The sequence below is a fragment of the Eucyclogobius newberryi genome, unplaced genomic scaffold (genome assembly GCF_026437365.1).
Source record: "Eucyclogobius newberryi isolate DKJ021-1_F unplaced genomic scaffold, fEucNew1.0.hap1 SCAF_2, whole genome shotgun sequence".
Taxonomy (NCBI): Eukaryota; Metazoa; Chordata; class Actinopteri; order Gobiiformes; family Gobiidae; genus Eucyclogobius; species Eucyclogobius newberryi.
In genome coordinates, this window is record NW_027315834.1 from 52474024 (window position 1) to 52494541 (window position 20518).

General features: G+C 43.7%; 1 protein-coding gene across 3 annotated transcripts in view; it reads right to left on the reverse strand.

The window, feature by feature from the left end:
* The window catches only part of fer (fer (fps/fes related) tyrosine kinase), a 123015-nt gene that overhangs the window by 33837 nt on the left and 68660 nt on the right, over positions 1–20518 (reverse strand). For all 3 annotated transcript variants that reach the window (XM_072453398.1, XM_072453397.1, XM_072453396.1), the window contains 5 exons: positions 18455–18577; positions 18150–18206; positions 17959–18077; positions 17110–17204; positions 6460–6583 (listed from right to left, as the gene is read on the reverse strand). In XM_072453398.1, coding sequence (XP_072309499.1) covers positions 6460–6583; positions 17110–17204; positions 17959–18077; positions 18150–18206; positions 18455–18577 — 518 coding nt within the window. The remainder of the gene's footprint in view (positions 1–6459; positions 6584–17109; positions 17205–17958; positions 18078–18149; positions 18207–18454; positions 18578–20518) is intronic.

Genomic DNA, 20518 nt, shown 5'->3' on the forward strand with positions numbered 1-20518 from the left:
CGTAAGATCCTCTTTTAATAAGCAATGACATGTGGGTCTGACCAGTGTGCACAGGTCTGACCAGTTTGCGCAGGTCTGACCAGTGTGCACAGGGCGAAAATAGGTGGATAGAAACAGGTTAAACACTTTTTAAACATAAAAAAAAACTAAAAAAAAACAACTTGCAAATAAAATTAGTTGTTGAACAAATTAACTAACACAAAGTCAGATTGTCTCATTTACAACTTCCACATCATTATTATTATTATTATTATTATTATTATTATTATTATTCTCATGAGTCTCATTTACATATTCATTGTCTTTAAACTCTATGTCTGAAGCGTTTGAATAAGATATAAAATACAACATTGATGTTTCCATCATGTTGTATTTTATGTCTTATTCAAATTGTAACGCTCTATTTCACCTTCCATTCCATTTGTCCTTTTGCTCCGGTCCCTAAACACATGTCCACACGGCGTCCTACATGTGTCGTGTCCACACGGTGTCCTACATGTGTCGTGTCCACACGGCGTCCTACATGTGTCGTGTCCACACGGCGTCCTACATGTGTCATGTCCACACGGCGTCCTACATGTGTCATGTCCACACGGCGTCCTACATGTGTCATGTCCACACGGCGTCCTACATGTGTCATGTCCACACGGCGTCCTACATGTGTCATGTCCACACGGCGTCCTACATGTGTCATGTCCACACGGCGTCCTACATGTGTCATGTCCACACGGCGTCCTACATGTGTCATGTCCACACGGCGTCCTACATGTGTCATGTCCGCACGGCGTCCTACATGTGTCATGTCCACACAGCGTCCTACATGTGTCATGTCCACACAGCGTCCTACATGTGTCGTGTCCACACGGCGTCCTACATGTGTCGTGTCCACACAGCGTCCTACATGTGTCATGTCCACACGGCGTCCTACATGTGTCATGTCCACACGGCGTCCTACATGTGTCATGTCCACACGGCGTCCTACATGTGTCATGTCCACACGGCGTCCTACATGTGTCATGTCCGCACGGCGTCCTACATGTGTCATGTCCACACAGCGTCTGTAACCCACGTACTTTTATTGCAAATAGGAAAAAAACTACAACTCCCAATACCCCTTCTTGTCACGTGGTTTACGTATGTTGCGCGTCACGCACGCACTGCGTCACTTTAGCCAATCACACGCTTGCCGGTCCAATATCAGCTTCCTGTGTGCCTCTCCGGGCTCGGGGTTGGGAGAGGCGACAGGACGGCTGAACCAGGTACGCTTTGCAACAAACACCCGCTTTTAATCATCTTAAATGTTGCGGGTTTAAACTTGTGTAAGTTAATAGACGCTTTATCAACCGCCGCTGATGCTGGACTCGTAGCGCGCAGGAAAACGTGGAATTTGGTGAGTCCGTCTGAGTTGTCTGTCTGTGTCTTCTTGTTGTGATACATATTGCTTTGATTATTGATATATATTCATTGCCGTGCCAACAGATTAATTATCTAAACAGGTATTTATTCAAGTGTTTATTTAAATGTATTTGTACAACTGAATGTAATAAGTATTTACTGCATTACTTGTAATTTAAAGAGATGAACCAAAGAACCTAGAAGCTAGCTAAATGTTGGGTATTACACTGATGGACCTGTTTATTGATCGCAGGTTTGCCCAGTGGGGTACCAGGTGTGCCCAGTGGGGTACCAGTGTGCCCAGTGGGGTACCAGGTTTGCCCAGTGGGGTACCAGGTGTGCCCAGTGGGGTACCAGTGTGCCCAGTGGGGTACCAGGTTTGCCCAGTGGGGTACCAGGTGTGCCCAGTGGGGTACCAGGTGTGCCCAGTGGGGTACCAGTGTGCCCAGTGGGGTACCAGAAGGAAGGATTAACTTGATGGCGAGCTGAGACCAGCCTGGACCCAGAACCAGAACTGAACACTGAACATTACAAAACTACAAACTTTCCAACATGAGCCACCTGCGGTATGGTAGGGGCTGATTCAGCCGTCCACTCCCACCCGAAAGACACCACACACCTTGCGAACTCTCCCCTCAGTCACAGCGCTATATTTTTGGACAATACAAGAACTCGGTTGCTTCTTTTATGGACATTTGTACTATTTTCATTGAGATGTGCAAGTGTTACTATGAGTGTGTGTGCTTTCTACCATGGATGTCTTGCACTGAACATGATTGAAACTTGGATTGTTATTGATACCACCAGAAATTGTAATACGCTTCAGTATACCATTGGAAATCTGCAGATTGTATATATTGGTATGTTGGTCACTGTAAATATATAAGGCACAGCCGCACTTTGATTCGCTAGTTTTTGTATTATTGCTTGCATGCACCTCCCTGAGTCGAACCTTCTGATCTAGCCCAGTGGCATATTCTCACATATGCTACACGTCCTACATGTGTCATGACCACAGCGTCCTACATGTGTCATGACCACAGCGTCCTACATGTGTCATGTCCACACAGCGTCCTACATGTGTCATGTCCACACAGCGTCCTACATGTGTCATGTCAACACAGCGTCCTACATGTGTCATGTCCACACAGCGTCCTACATGTGTCATGTCCACACAGCGTCCTACATGTGTCATGTCCACACAGCGTCCTACATGTGTCATGACCACAGCGTCCTACATGTGTCATGTCCACACAGCGTCCTACATGTGTCATGTCCACACAGCGTCCTACATGTGTCATGACCACAGCGTCCTACATGTGTCATGTCCACACAGCGTCCTACATGTGTCATGACCACAGCGTCCTACATGTGTCATGTCCACACAGCGTCCTACATGTGTCATGTCAACACAGCGTCCTACATGTGTCATGTCCACACAGCGTCCTACATGTGTCATGACCACAGCGTCCTACATGTGTCATGTCCACACAGCGTCCTACATGTGTCATGACCACAGCGTCCTACATGTGTCATGTCCACACAGCGTCCTACATGTGTCATGTCCACACAGCGTCCTACATGTGTCATGACCACAGCGTCCTACATGTGTCATGTCCACACAGCGTCCTACATGTGTCATGTCCACACAGCGTCCTACATGTGTCATGACCACAGCGTCCTACATGTGTCATGTCCACACAGCGTCCTACATGTGTCATGTCCACACAGCGTCCTACATGTGTCATGTCAACACAGCGTCCTACATGTGTCATGTCCACACAGCGTCCTACATGTGTCATGTCCACACAGCGTCCTACATGTGTCATGTCCACACAGCGTCCTACATGTGTCATGTCAACACAGCGTCCTACATGTGTCATGTCCACACAGCGTCCTACATGTGTCATGACCACAGCGTCCTACATGTGTCATGTCCACACAGCGTCCTACATGTGTCATGACCACAGCGTCCTACATGTGTCATGTCCACACAGCGTCCTACATGTGTCATGTCCACACAGCGTCCTACATGTGTCATGTCCACACAGTGTCCTACATGTGTCATGACCACAGCGTCCTACATGTGTCATGTCCACACAGCGTCCTACATGTGTCATGTCCACACAGCGTCCTACATGTGTCATGTCCACACAGCGTCCTACATGTGTCATGTCCACACAGTGTCCTACATGTGTCATGACCACAGCGTCCTACATGTGTCATGTCCACACAGCGTCCTACATGTGTCATGTCCACACAGCGTCCTACATGTGTCATGTCCACACAGCGTCCTACATGTGTCATGTCCACACAGCGTCCTACATGTGTCATGACCACAGCGTCCTACATGTGTCATGTCCACACAGCGTCCTACATGTGTCATGTCCACACAGCGTCCTACATGTGTCATGTCAACACAGCGTCCTACATGTGTCATGTCCACACAGCGTCCTACATGTGTCATGACCACAGCGTCCTACATGTGTCATGTCCACACAGCGTCCTACATGTGTCATGACCACAGCGTCCTACATGTGTCATGTCCACACAGCGTCCTACATGTGTCATGTCCACACAGTGTCCTACATGTGTCATGACCACAGCGTCCTACATGTGTCATGTCCACACAGCGTCCTACATGTGTCATGTCCACACAGCGTCCTACATGTGTCATGTCCACACAGCGTCCTACATGTGTCATGTCCACACAGTGTCCTACATGTGTCATGACCACAGCGTCCTACATGTGTCATGTCCACACAGCGTCCTACATGTGTCATGTCCACACAGCGTCCTACATGTGTCATGTCCACACAGCGTCCTACATGTGTCATGTCCACACAGCGTCCTACATGTGTCATGACCACAGCGTCCTACATGTGTCATGTCCACACAGCGTCCTACATGTGTCATGTCCACACAGCGTCCTACATGTGTCATGACCACAGCGTCCTACATGTGTCATGTCCACACAGCGTCCTACATGTGTCATGTCCACACAGCGTCCTACATGTGTCATGACCACAGCGTCCTACATGTGTCATGTCCACACAGCGTCCTACATGTGTCATGTCCACACAGCGTCCTACATGTGTCATGTCAACACAGCGTCCTACATGTGTCATGTCCACACAGCGTCCTACATGTGTCATGTCCACACAGCGTCCTACATGTGTCATGTCCACACAGCGTCCTACATGTGTCATGACCACAGCGTCCTACATGTGTCATGTCCACACAGCGTCCTACATGTGTCATGTCCACACAGCGTCCTACATGTGTCATGTCCACACAGTGTCCTACATGTGTCATGACCACAGCGTCCTACATGTGTCATGTCCACACAGCGTCCTACATGTGTCATGTCCACACAGCGTCCTACATGTGTCATGTCCACACAGCGTCCTACATGTGTCATGTCCACACAGCGTCCTACATGTGTCATGACCACACAGCGTCCTACATGTGTCATGTCCACACAGCGTCCTACATGTGTCATGTCCACACAGCGTCCTACATGTGTCATGTCCACACAGCGTCCTACATGTGTCATGTCCACACAGCGTCCTACATGTGTCATGACCACAGCGTCCTACATGTGTCATGTCCACACAGCGTCCTACATGTGTCATGTCAACACAGCGTCCTACATGTGTCATGTCAACACAGCGTCCACATGTGTCATGTCCACACAGCGTCCTACATGTGTCATGTCAACACAGCGTCCTACATGTGTCATGTCAACACAGCGTCCACATGTGTCATGTCCACACAGTGTCCTACATGTGTCATGTCAGTACTTTTAGGAGCTTTGGTTTTACAATTAAACACATTTTTGTATCACAAAAGCTGCGAAACAAAAACACTTTTTTCTGACGAATGCGTCACATTTGAGAGAAATTGCGTCGCATTTTGCGATACCGCTTTTTCTGAACCCTGGAACTGTATATATGTATGTGTATATGTATGTGTATATGTATGTGTATATGTATGTGTATATGTATATAAATGTATATATATAACTGTATATATATATATATATATATATATATATATATATATATATAAATAACTGTATATATATATATAACTGTATATATATAACTCTATATATATAACTGTATATATTTATATAACTATATATATATAACTGTATATATATATAACTCTATATATATAACTCTATATATATAACTCTCTCTCTCTCTCTATATATATATATATATATATATATATATATATATATATATATATATATATATATATATATATATATATATATAACTCTATATATATATATATATATATATATATACAACTCTATATATATATAACTGTATATATATAACTCTCTCTCTCTATATATATATATATATATATATATATAACTCTATATATATATATATATATATATAACTCTATATATATAACTCTCTCTCTCTATATATATATATATATATATAACTCTATATATATATATATAACTGTATATAACCAGCAGGAGGTGGGTGTAATCCCTCACTCAGCCAGCAGAGGTCCAGGGCTCAAAAGGTGAAGGCTTTTATTGGACAGAATTGTGTCTGTGTGACTGCTACTGTAACTGCAGTACAAATACTAGTACCTGTGTATACAGTAGCAGTAATAGTAGCAGTACAAAAGTAGTACCTGTGTATACAGTAACAGTAATAGTAGCAGTACAACAGTAGTACCTGTGTATACAGTAGCAGTAATAGTAGCAGTACAACAGTAGTACCTGTGTATACAGTAGCAGTAATAGTAGCAGTACAAAAGTAGTACCTGTGTATACAGTAACAGTAATAGTAGCAGTACAACAGTAGTACCTGTGTATACAGTAGCAGTAATAGTAGCAGTACAACAGTAGTACCTGTGTATACAGTAGCAGTAATAGTAGCAGTACAACAGTAGTACCTGTGTATACAGTAGCAGTAATAGTAGCAGTACAACAGTAGTACCTGTGTATACGGTAGCAGTAATAGTAGCAGTACAACAGTAGTACCTGTGTATACAGTAACAGTAATAGTAGCAGTACAACAGTAGTACCTGTGTATACAGTTGTTTGTCTCCAGGTAGGACATTCCAGCTGCAGCGTCGATGGAAAAGCGCAGCAGCTGTTTCGTTTTTAGCTCTTCTTTTTTCTTCCTTAGAAATGATAGGAAGTCTCCTCCTGAAAACCAAACAAACTGTTTAAATAAGAAATATAGATCTGCTTTAGTCCCTGCTTTAGACCTGCTTTAGACCTGCTTTAGTCCTGCTTTAGACCTGCTTTAGACCTGCTTTAGACCTGCTTTAGTCCTGCTTTAGACCTGCTTTAGTCCTGCTTTAGACCTGCTTTAGTCCTGCTTTAGTCCTGCTTTAGTCCTGCTTTAGACCTGCCTTGGTCCTGCTTTAGTCCTGCTTTAGTCCTGCTTTAGACCTGCTTTAGTCCTGCTTTAGACCTGCTTTAATCCTGCTTTAGACCTGCTTTAGTCCTGCTTTAGTCCTGGTTTAGTCCTGGTTTAGTCCTGCTTTAGACCTGCTTTAGACCTGCTTTAGACCTGCTTTAGTCCTGCTTTAGACCTGCTTTAGTCCTGCTTTAGACCTGCTTTAGTCCTGCTTTAGTCCTGCTTTAGACCTGCTTTAGTCCTGCTTTAGTCCTGCTTTAGACCTGCTTTAGTCCTGCTTTAGTCCTGCTTTAGTCCTGCTTTAGACCTGCTTTAGTCCTGCTTTAGACCTGCTTTAGTCCTGCTTTAGACCTGCTTTAGACCTGCTTTAGTCCTGCTTTAGACCTGCTTTAGTCCTGCTTTAGTCCTGCTTTAGACCTGCTTTAGTCCTGCTTTAGTCCTGCTTTAGTCCTAATTTAGACCTGCTTTAGACCTGCTTTAGACCTGCTTTAGTCCTGCTTTACTCCTGCTTTAGACCTGCTTTAGTCCTGCTTTAGTCCTGCTTTAGTCCTGCTTTAATCCTGCTTTAGACCTGCTTTAGTCCTGCTTTAGACCTGCTTTAGACCTGCTTTAGTCCTGCTTTAGTCCTGCTTTAGACCTGCTTTAGTCCTGCTTTAGTCCTGCTTTAGACCTGCTTTAGTCCTGCTTTAGTCCTGCTTTAGTCCTGCTTTAGTCCTGCTTTAGTCCTGCTTTAGTCCTGCTTTAGACCTGCTTTAGACCTGCTTTAGACCTGCTTTAGTCCTGCTTTAGACCTGCTTTAGTCCTGCTTTAGACCTGCTTTAGACCTGCTTTAGTCCTGCTTTAGACCTGCTTTAGTCCTGCTTTAGTCCTGCTTTAGTCCTGTTTTAGTCCTGCTTTAGACCTGCTTTAGACCTGCTTTAGTCCTGCTTTAGACCTGCTTTAGTCCTGCTTTAGTCCTGCTTTAGTCCTGCTTTAGACCTGCTTTAGTCCTGCTTTAGACCTGCTTTAGTCCTGCTTTAGACCTGCTTTAGTCCTGCTTTAGACATGCTTTAGTCCTGCTTTAGACCTGCTTTAGTCCTGCTTTAGTCCTGCTTTAGTCCTGTTTTAGTCCTGTTTTAGTCCTGTTTTAGTCCTGCTTTAGACCTGCTTTAGACCTGCTTTAGTCCTGCTTTAGTCCTGCTTTAGTCCTGCTTTAGACCTGCTTTAGTCCTGCTTTAGACCTGCTTTAGACCTGCTTTAGACCTGCTTTAGTCCTGCTTTAGTCCTGCTTTAGACCTGCTTTAGTCCTGCTTTAGACCTGCTTTAGTCCTGCTTTAGACCTGCTTTAGTCCTGCTTTAGACCTGCTTTAGTCCTGCTTTAGACCTGCTTTAGTCCTGCTTTAGACCTGCTTTAGTCCTGCTTTAGTCCTGCTTTAGACCTGCTTTAGTCCTGCTTTAGACCTGCTTTAGTCCTGCTTTAGACCTGCTTTAGTCCTGCTTTAGACCTGCTTTAGTCCTGCTTTAGACCTGCTTTAGTCCTGCTTTAGTCCTGCTTTAGACCTGCTTTAGACCTGCTTTAGTCCTGCTTTAGTCCTGCTTTAGACCTGCTTTAGACCTGCTTTAGTCCTGCTTTAGTCCTGCTTTAGTCCTGCTTTAGTCCTGCTTTAGTCCTGCTTTAGTCCTGCTTTAGACCTGCTTTAGTCCTGCTTTAGACCTGCTTTAGACCTGCTTTAGACCTGCTTTAGTCCTGCTTTAGTCCTGCTTTAGACCTGCTTTAGTCCTGCTTTAGACCTGCTTTAGACCTGCTTTAGTCCTGCTTTAGTCCTGCTTTAGTCCTGCTTTAGACCTGCTTTAGTCCTGCTTTAGACCTGCTTTAGACCTGCTTTAGACCTGCTTTAGTCCTGCAGCACTTTCAATTCCGCTGCAGCAAAATCTTTGCTTAAAAAGTACATTTTGACCCACAAAATCCCAAGAAACGAGGAGCAAAAGATGAGCAAACGTGGAGGAACCGCCCATGGATCTATTATAATATCTGGATAGGCCACGCCCCCTCTGCCTCTGGCTCCAAATTGAGTAGTGGCCACTTCGCAGAATGCAGCCTCTTGGTCGGACCATTTCAGGAGTTCGGCCTCTAAAATTACCAAACATGCTAAATTGTTTTTAGTCTAAAAATAAAATAGAAGGAATTTCACTCTTTAACTGTTTCTAAAATACTTAAAAAATACATTTTTAACCTCCCGGTGAACGGTGTACGCGCACCGAGCGCGCACGTGACCCTCATGAACGAGCCTCGGGAGAACACGTGACGGAAACTAAACACAAGCAGAAGAAAGAGACGAGACCACGAGACACGTAAGTTGTGTTTGTATGTCATTCCTCACGTTTCACACATCGTTCCATATGAAGTGTAAAACAACAATTACACAGTTAACACAAGTTAACACAAGTTAACACGAGCTAACGTAAGCTAAAGTTTAGCTACACAAAGATGCAACAACACGTCGTGATGGCTCGTGCTTCTGCAAATAAATAACTAATTATTTCTCTTACTAAATGTTCTAAGAGACAAGAGGTTATGCACAGATCAAGGAAAACTAGAGAAAGAAGGGAAATAAAGTGATGTTTGTATGATGTGCAATCAAAAACTACAAATAATTCAAATATAACCTGCTGAAATGGGTCATATCTTACATATATAAATGTAAACGTATGTAAAAGTGACAGTGCTGTACTTACAGGGGCTGAGACCACATTTAAGGTTTTATTAACCATTTAATAATGACGTGTGCTGTGTTTAAACAGCAAAGCACACGCTTGTTTTCTATAGGAATGTCATGGATTTACTTCCATGGAATATGTAGAGATTTAGCAAACATGTCAGTTATGTTCTAACTTCTAAGGTTTAAACTTATGCATAAGTAAATTACTTTTGGTTCTAGCTTTGAAAATTAATGTGAAAAGAGGAACTTTTGTGTTACAGAGCGAAATGTAAATCTGTCAATAACATATTCCATTTAACTCCGTTAAATATGCATAATATATCAATGTTCTAATGAGTATCTTTCTCATCTTCAGAGTGCTGACCAGTGAGTTTAGTCTGTCTGTGCTGGCCAGAGCTCTACAGGTCACTACAGGTCACTGCAGGTCACTACAGGTCACTACAGGTCACTGCAGGTCACTGCAGGTCACTGCAGGTCACTACAGGTCACTACAGGTCACTGCAGGTCACTGCAGGTCACTGCAGGTCACTACAGGTCACTACAGGTCACTACAGGTCACTGCAGGTCACTGCAGGTCACTACAGGTCACTACAGGTCACTGCAGGTCACTACAGGTCACTACAGGTCACTACAGGTCACTACAGGTCACTACAGGTCACTGCAGGTCACTACAGGTCACTACAGGTCACTACAGGTCACTGCAGGTCACTGCAGGTCACTGCAGGTCACTACAGACACAGAGTGATCTCAAGTAAACTCCTGACGACTCCAAAGCAAAAGGTATTTTGATAATAACTTGTGCCTCGAATCAGTACTTTGAATTTATAAAATGTCTGTTTTGTTATGACCAAAAAAACTAAATGATAATTGTTCTTCAAAAGAGCCACTGCTGTGTCACATGTGTCTGTGAAGCAGCTTCAGGACAAACATGTGAAGTGTATGTTATATGACTTGTATAATCTAAACATGTGAAGTGTATGTTATATGACTTGTATAATCTAAAGCTGTGACATGTTCTGTTTGTCTCAGTCATACGATGGAGCTGAACGGAGGAGTTTACTGAAGTACAGAAGACAGCGTAGCCATGGAAACAAAGTCTTGTTAAATACTGAGATATATTCAGTATTTAACGCAATAATGTCACATTCATGTGCATATAACTGATGTAAAAAGAGTGTTTATTTTACCATTATTATTAGTATTATTTTGTCTTACGGTAGCTGTTTTTATCTTTATCTTTATCTCTATTTTCCCCCTCCATTCCTTATTAAGGTGTGAGAGGTTCTGTCTATAGGAGTTTTTGTTTATAAGAGTTCTTCTATTAAGATCGATCTATTAAGAGTGTTTTTTAAACTTCCTATAAGTTTTCTGTCCTTTTCCTCTGGATCTACTGCGTTGCAACAACGACATTTCCTCATGTGTGGACAATAAAGGAATACTTTATCTTATTCAGTTTGTTCCATTTGACTTATACAGGTTGTTTTATCATTGTTAATATTTTCATGTTGTACTGAATCACCAAAGCAAGTTCCACTGTTTGTGAATTCTTTTCTTTGACAATGGCAATACATTTTCTGATTCTATTAATGATGATGATAATGAACATTACACAGACTCAAACCCCTTAATAAGGGACTCCCACATTGTAGCTTTAAAACTCATTGGAGCTTTAAAACTCAACTAAAACTGGCTAAAATCAATTTATCATTTGTAGTTATAATCAGATTTGCATTTATTGAACAAGTTCATTCATGTTCATTATTCTTATTAAATACATTAATAAACAAATGTGTTTTGTATTTATTAAAGATTGACATGATACAAAAACGACACAAAAGGAAACTGAATATAATTAAATACTGCTTAACTCAATTATGTCACAGAATCGATGATTATATTTTATATTTCTTCTCATCTTATTAAAAAAAATGCATAGTGGCCAAATTATATTATGTAAATAAATAACTGAAAAGTTAATAACAAAATAAATACCCAAACCAAAAACTACAGAAAATGATGAGGACGTTATTCCACCTCTAAATGTAATTCATTGTCATTAAACCAGACTTTTTATCTTAACACTTCTTTATAATTCTCTTAAATATCAGAGCTTTACATCATGATACATGTATATTTATAGATGGATATAACAATTCATCATTATACGTTACGTAAACAGACTATTTCAAGCCGAATTATTCCAAAAGTCCGTGTTGACTCTTCTCAGTCGTTCACGCTGCTGTGACGAGCGCGCTCCCGACGCCAAAGCCTCACGGCGATGACATACCACTGTTCAGGAAGTAATGCAGAACTAAAAAACTTTTTTGGAACCATGCGCCAATGAGCAGCTCCATAGCTTTCAATGGCGGCCATCTTGGCTTCCGGGGGCTTGGAACCGCCTCACAAGCTAACGAGGCTAACATGGCTAACTGACGCAGCAGGTGACAGCCCGCTCTCGGCCAATAAACAAAGCTCTGTCCCCAGGCTCCTGTCCCCAGGCTCCTGTCCCCAGGATCCAGGCTCCTGTCCCCAGGCTCCTGTCCCCAGGCTCCAGGCTCCTGTCCCCAGGCTCCAGGCTCCTGTCCCCAGGCTCCTGTCCCCAGGCTCCTGTGATGTATGTATGTGTGTGTGTGTGTGTGTGTGTGTGTATGTGTATGTACGAAGAGTGCACACGCTTTTTTGCTCGCTCCGCTTGCTATCGCTGCTTTCCTTATTTATTTTGCTTTTTAATCAGTTTTTGTCTTCCAAACATTTTTGCTTTAGACTTTTTCAAGTAAACCAAGGATTTTAAGAACATTTTTCCAGTTTTAACGACATATCTGACGCCAGCGACATGTCGGGAGAAGAAGTGAGAAAGACTGTGAACGCTGTCGGAAATATCAACAAGAAATTACTGAGCTGAAAACACGGATATTTGTTTTGGAATCTGAAAAAGTTCTTCACGATACCATTCCTGTGTCAACCGATGGTAAGAAGAGCACACTTTTTACAAGAAAAACTGCTACTTTCAACCTAAACCGCAGTGACTCTGTGTCGTTTCCAAAACTGTCTAAAAACCAGAAAGACCAGGCTGTTTCTTGGAACAAACTTGGAGCAAAGCCTAAACGATACAAAGATAACGTGAAGTCACCTAAAATACAGCTCACCAACAGATTTTTACCACTTTCAGAGATGGAATTAAATGAAAAAAGGAACGATGACGTGGCCAAAATACAGCGAGGAGGATCTGTGCCAAAAGCCAAGGTCACACGGATTGTTTTGATAGGAGACGGGGCGATAAGTCACGTGACGCATGAAAAGATAAACACACATTCTTTTCCAAGCGCCACTGTTTCTGAGATAACGTCACTCCTTCCAAATATTATGGCTAAGCATGAAGGAGCTAAACAGCTGATTGTGCACGTGGGTGCAGTGGACATGCGGCGGGAACAGACTGAAGTTTTGAAAAAAGACTTCTTGAAGTTATTCGACGTGCTTGATAAAATGGAAATCAAAACATTCATAAGTGGACCTCTTCCAAACATCGACAGGAGGATAAACAAGTTTAGCCGGCTTCTTCAGCTGAACACATGGCTGTCCAAAGAGTGTCCCCCGAGAGGACTACACTATATTGAGAACTTCTATCTATTCTGGAAACGAGAGGACCTGTTTAAGAGAAATGGCCCCCACCTATGCAGAGGTGGAGTGAGGGTGCTGACAGAGAACCTGCTCCACGCTCTGAGGCATTGGACTGGGCCTGGACAGGGTCCTGAGCAGATAGTTAGAGAAGAGAGGAATGAGAGAAGAATTCCTGCTCCCTCAGCCAGAGACCGAGCCAATGTTTCAACATCAAAAGCACCACAACCTCAGCCTCCACCAAAGGATTCATCAGCAGCTGCTCCACCACCACCAGCAAAGGATTCAGCTCCAGCTGCTCCACATTCACCTCCACCGCCTCCAGCAAAGGAACAATCTTCAAAGGCCTTGGACCCATCTGTGACAAGCCCAACAACATCCCTGTCATCGCCCCTGCCTTCACACCAGCCCTGGGTTCCCCCTGCAACATCTACTCCCACTAAAGATTCATCATTCTCCTTCTCATCTCCACTCTCACGCATGGGCCTTCCCAGCCATTTTGAAAGTCTGATCAAATCAGGCATTAAGATGGCTCCACTCACGCCCAATATAGCAAGGGCTATGTCAATACTTATCAACTCTTCCCTGCACAAGCCGACTACACCAACAAAAGCCCCACCACCCATCCCCCCTCGCCTCTCACCTGGTCCCAAACTCTCCTTGGCTACAAAAGCCCCACCACCCATCCAACCTCGCCTTTTACCTGGTATCTCCCATAGCTAGGATGCACTGGGTCTCAGCGTTGCCGGGACTTATTGTCACATTAAAAATCAAACCAACCCGGGGCCCTATGTAAAAAGAGCCCCCCCTAGTGCTATTTCTGTAGTCACATCATCACACAGATGGAAAAACAAAATGCGAGTCAGGCCCAATCTGAGAAATGTGATTCATATTCCCTGTGAAAAGATAAAGCCCAGTCCCACTGAAACTAGTCTGAAACTTGCTGTGCTAAATGTCAGATCCTTATGTAACAAATCTCTCTTAATTAATAATTTTATTTCTTCTTATAATCTTGATTTTATGTTTTTAACTGAAACATGGCTTGACAAAAACACAGGAAATGTAGTTCTGATAGAATCTGCTCCACCCAACTTTAAGTTTGAATCTGAAACACGAGAAAACAAAAAAGGGGGTGGAGTCTGTGCTGTCTTTAGAGATGAAATAATTACCCGCAGGTTGTCTTTTGGGGTGTTTTCATCATTTGAGTATGTATCCTTTAAAATGGAGCTAAAACGGTCTCCATCCATTCTCTTCATTGTTTTATACAAGCCTCCCCAGCACTGCCAAAGTTTTATTGATGATTTTACTGAGATGCTTTCAGTCATATGCACAGACTTTGATGGTTTGGTCATTACAGGTGATTTCAATGTGCATGTTGATAATATTTGTGACAGAAACGCTAAAGAGCTTGATGCTGTCCTTGAAACCTTCAGTCTTACTCAGCATGTGAGAGGCCCCACCCACAGCAAAGGACACACTCTAGATCTCATAATTACAAAGGGGGTAAATATTTCAAATGTTAATGTGATCGATGTTGCTCTGTCTGATCATTTCTGTGTCTTCTTTGACCTGTCTGTTTCTCCCAAACCTCCGGTTGGTCCTGCAGTTGTTCAGCGGAGACACATAAGTGATGGCACAGGTGCACTGTTTATGGAAATGATAAACTTTGAAAATGTCTCATGTTCTAATGTAAATGATTTGTTGAACTCTGTTACATCTAGTGTTTTGAATGTTCTGGACACCATCGCCCCTATAAAGGCTAAAATGGTTAAAAATAAGCAGAAGGCGCCGTGGAGAAATGATGATTGGGTCAGGGCACAGAAAAGGGAGTGCCGCAGGGCCGAACGGAAATGGCGCAAGTCAAAGCTCCAGGTTCAAAAAGAGATTTACAAAGAAAAGCTGAACATGTACAACCTAATCTTATGTAGAACTAGGGAAAGATATTTTTCTGAAATAATTGGAAGCTGCAGTAACAACTCGCGTGTCCTGTTTGCCACAGTAAACAGATTAACAAACCCTCCAGCTCAGCTGCCGTTAGAACTCATTTCCACATCCAAGTGTAATGAGTTTGCATTATTCTTTAATGACAAAGTTCAGGGCATTAAAAATGCTATAAATCCCACAATGCAAAAAATTACCCTAAAACCACCAAGACACTTAGAGCTAACTCACTTTGCACCAGTAACTGACAAAACTGTCCATGAGATCATCACCAGTCTGAGTTCATCTACATGCTGCCTTGATGTGTTACCCACCAGATTTCTAAAGTCTGTGCTGAACAGTTTGTTAGCACCATTCACTCACATAGTTAACATGTCGCTTCAATCTGGAACGTTCCCAATGTCTTTGAAAACTGCGGTCATAAAGCCTCTCCTAAAGAAGAGCAGTCTTGATGCCGCAGTACTGAGTCATTACCGGCCCATCTCTAATCTGCCATTTTTGGGCAAAGTCCTTGAAAAGGTTGTTTACCAACAGCTCACAGATTTCCTCTTAATAAACAACTCATTTGATGTTTTTCAGTCAGGTTTTAGACCTCATCACAGCACTGAGACTGTTCTTGTCAAGGTGACAAATGACATCCGCCTGAACACTGACACGGGCAAAGCCTCAGTCTTAATTCTGTTAGATCTGAGTGCTGCTTTTGACACTGTCGATCATGGGATCCTCTTACAGAGACTAGAGGACTGGGTGGGCATCACTGGCACTGCCCTAAACTGGTTAAGGTCCTATCTGGACGACAGGAAGTACTTTGTTGAAATTGGTAGCTGTGTCTCAGACCACATGACCCTGACCTGTGGAGTGCCCCAAGGGTCAGTCCTGGGTCCTCTTCTGTTCAACCTCTACATGCTGCCGTTGGGTCAGTTGATACGCAGTGAAAATGTGTCCTATCACAATTATGCAGACGACACTCAGATCTATGTTTCACTATCGGCAGGTGACTATGGACCAGTAGATTCACTCTGTCACTGCATCCAACAGATCAGTTTGTGGATGCAAAACAACTTTCTCCAGCTGAACTCAGACAAGACTGAAATAATCGTTTTTGCCCCACAGAAACAAAGAGAAAGTGTTAGCGGTCACCTCCAGAGTCTCGCTCTAAAACCTACAAACCAAATTAGAAATCTGGGGGTAATAATGGACTCAGACTTGAACTTTAATAGCCACGTCAAATCAATAACATCAGCAGCTTTTTACCATCCAAAAAACATTGCCAAAATCAAAAATATAGTGTCAAAACCAGATTTAGAGAGACTTATCCATGCGTTTGTCTCCAGTAGATTAGACTACTGTAACGGCCTGCTCACTGGCCTCTCCAAACGAGCTGTAAAACAGCTGCAGTACATCCAGAACGCTGCTGCTCGGGTCCTGACTAGAACAAGGAAGTATGATCACATTAGTCCTGTTCTCAGGTCTCTGCACTGGCTCCCTGTGGCTCAGAGAATAGACTTTAAAGCAGCTCTGCTTGTGTACAAGTCTCTCCATGGCCTAGCACCAAAGTACATCTTGGATATGTTAGTGCCATATGAACCATCTCGGACTCTGAGGACCTCAGGGACCGGCCTCCTGCTGGTGCCCAGAGTCAGGACAAAACATGGGGAATCTGCGTTTCAGTTTTATGCAGCTAAAATCTGGAACAGTCTTCCTGAAGATGTGAGACAGGCTTCTACTCTGACAATGTTCAAATCTAAGCTAAAAACAGTTTTGTTTAGCTGCGCATATGACTGAAAGGATTTTTTCTTTGCACTCTTCTCTTTTGTTAATTAATTTAGTTAATTTTATTGTATTTCTGTTTCTGTAATTTCTTTGTGATTTGAATGCATTTTTCCTGCTGTGAAGCTTTGAATTGCCTTGTGTATGAAATGTGCTCTACAAATAAACTTGCCTTGCCTTGCCTTGCCTATGTATGTATGTATGTGTGTATGTATGTATGTATGTGTGTATGTATGTATGTATGTGTGTGTGTATGTATGTATGTGTATGTTCCTGGTCCAGACCTGACACCAGCTCCATGACGATGTAGATGGGTTGTCTCTGAGTGCAGACTCCGATCAGTTTCACGATGTTCGGGTGATCGTACTGTTTCAGGATCCTGTTCCAGAGAAGACACAAGTCAGCTTCATTCACCAACTATGCTCTGCTCTGCTCTGTGATTGGACAGTTACAGTGCGCTGCTCTGTGATTGGACAGTTACAGTGCGCTGCTCTGTGATTGGACAGTTACAGTGCTCTGCTCTGTGATTGGACAGTTACAGTGCGCTGCTCTGTGATTGGACAGTTACAGTGCGCTGCTCTGTGATTGGACAGTTACAGTGCTCTGCTCTGTGATTGGACAGTTACAGTGCGCTGCGATTGGACAGTTACAGTGCTCTGCGATTGGACAGTTACAGTGCTCTGCGATTGGACAGTTACAGTGCTCTGCGATTGGACAGTTACAGTGCTCTGCGATTGGACAGTTACAGTGCTCTGCGATTGGACAGTTACAGTGCTCTGCTCTGTGATTGGACAGTTACAGTGCGCTGCTCTATGATTGGACAGTTACAGTGCGCTGTGATTGGACAGTTACAGTGCGCTGATTGGACAGTTACAGTGCGCTGCTCTGTGATTGGACAGTTACAGTGCGCTGCTCTGTGATTGGACAGTTACAGTGCGCTGCTCTGTGATTGGACAGTTACAGTGCGCTGCTCTGTGATTGGACAGTTACAGTGCGCTGCTCTGTGATTGGACAGTTACAGTGCGCTGCTCTGTGATTGGACAGTTACAGTGCGCTGCTCTGTGATTGGACAGTTACAGTGTGCTGCTCTGTGATTGGACAGTTACAGTGTGCTGCTCTGTGATTGGACGTACCGGGCCTCAGACAGGAAGCGAATCTTCAGTTCTGGGGGCAGATCTTCTTTACACGTCTTCACAGCGACTGGAGTCTTGTCTCGGACTAGAGCTCCTTTATAAACCTCACCGAAGTTCCCCTGAGAAAGAGAGGCATGATGGGAGGAGTAGTACTGTGCTGTGATTGGACAGAGATCTTAAAGACGCAGTACCTTCCCCAGGAGATCTCCAAGTGTCACGTCCTCGTGGTTTAGGATCCACTTTTTGTCCTGAAGTCAGAAAAAAGCATGAGTTATGATGACGCCTCGAGTTGGACATCTTCAAGTGAGACGCTTCAGGTCATCCAAGACACGCGTCTGAAGACAAACTGGCCCGACAAACTGGCATCCGAGAGCACCCGAGAGCACCCGAGAGCATCCGAGAGCATCAGAGCGCACCCAAGAGCACCCGAGAGCACCCGAGAGCACCCGAGAGCACCCGAGAGCACCCGAGAGCACCTGAAAGGGGCAGTACTCACTTTGACCACTGGGCGCAGCAGGACCACTGCAGACTTCTTGGTGATGACTTGTTTGGAGCTGACGTGATGTTCGATGAGCTGAGGGATGGTGGAGAACCCAGTGCCCTCGAACCTGTACTGGGCCTGTTTAAGGACAGAAAGAGTCTGAGACCAGAGCCAGAGCCAGAGCCAGAGCCAGAGCCAGAGCCAGAGCCAGAGCCAGAGCCAGAGCCAGAGCCAGAGCCAGGACCGTTCGCTAACGCGCCCCAATTGTCCTTTTATTACGCCTACTGCTGAATCTGTGACGCTGTCACATCTTCTCCCCTTTGTTTTACCATCAAAAAGCTATTTTATTTTGAATTCTTGGCAAAATGTGCGGAATAAAAATGTGAATAACTTTTGACGGTTCACCCCTGAAGATGAGTCTCACCAAATTTCAGGTTAATAGGGCTGACGCCCTGGGAGGAGTTTGTGAAAGTCTAAAGTGTAAACATGTTCTGGCGATTTCCCCATTGGAATAACATGGGAGGTTTTGGTCATCGCTACGGCAAAACCATAACAATTATGACATGAGTCTCATTGACTTTTTTGATGGGGCCAAAATTGAGTTGTGTGTCAAATTTCATAAAATTTCGCAAAACTAAACATTTAACCTCCATATAAAATCTGTAGGGGGCGCTGTGGTGCCAAATTAATTTATTTCACTTCAAGTACGTTTAGCGCAAAGAGTTTAACAACTGATTCTAATTTGACGCAATTTGGACTTTATCTGCGCAAACGGCAGAAATGTTAAATTTGGGAGATTTCTGAAATTCTAGCTAAAGTTTGCGGCTTCGCCGCACAGAGACCGTGACAGGTATCAATGTAATTTGGATAACTTTTGATGTCCCACTCCTCAGTAGCATTTTCACCAAATTTCAGCTTTTTAGGGCCAACGCCCTGGGAGGAGTCATGTTTAGCCATTTTTGAAGCAATATGGCCGACATTTGGTTGGGCGGACGGCGTTGCCGTAATAATATTTTTTACTTCTCTTGTCACCATCTACCTCAGCGCCAAATTTCATGATTCTACGATCAGATTTTTTTTGGGTCATTTCCCATCCCTTAATGCATTTTTGGTACATTTGGGGGCGCTGACGCGCCAATTTTTTTTATTTTAGAAAAGGGAAATAGCCAGAATGTAGAGAGGCACGATTTTTAGAGGTGTGAACATTTTTGTGACTTTTCGTCAATGTTCACTGGGTGAAAAATGGGGGGGTTGGTCCAGAGAAGAAAGAAAGAAGAAAGAGTAATATTCCGATGCGAAAACAATGTTTCCCATTTTTCAAATATCATAAACTATACATTTTCGGAAAGCGCTCGCGCTTTCCTACCTCATGGTGTGGGTCCCTGGTCACTGACGGGTACTTTCGATCATTTTGAGTGGGCTCCGCCCACTTTGTGTTTTTGGCCCTCTAAACAGTAATAATGTTCAATTTTTGCATTACATGCTTATATGCACGGAACATGCAAGAGATGAGGAACGTATTCGTGAGCTACTTAGCGCAAATGAGTGCTTTATATGGGGATGATCCCAATATAAAGTGCTCGTTTAGTGCGCACTTTTGCACGGGCTTCGCCCGTTTACAACGGTAATGTTCCATTTTCCTACTACTAATTAGTCTGCACGGGGCGTGCGTGAGTGAAGGAGTGCGTTAGCTTCGCACGGCCTTACGAGATTAATAGGCCTCTCGCCAGCTTGTGACGCTCGGGCCTAATAACACAGACTCAACAAGCGACGCACTAAAAACTGTAACTCTGAGGTAAATTAACTTATGTTTTGTTCTGAATGTTCCGAAAATGTTTGAGAGACAAGAGACACAAAGTCTTCTTCATGTGGGAGACACGCGACACAAAGTCTTCTGCATGTGAGAGACACGAGACACAAAGTCTTCTGCATTTGAGACACGTGACACAAAGTCTTCTTCATGTGAGAGACACGAGACACAAAGGACTGGCTGCTCAGGCAAGGCCAGGACCAGGAACAGAACCAGGACCAAAATCTAGGCCACTCACATTCAGGTTTGAAGGAAGTCTGTGAACTGGA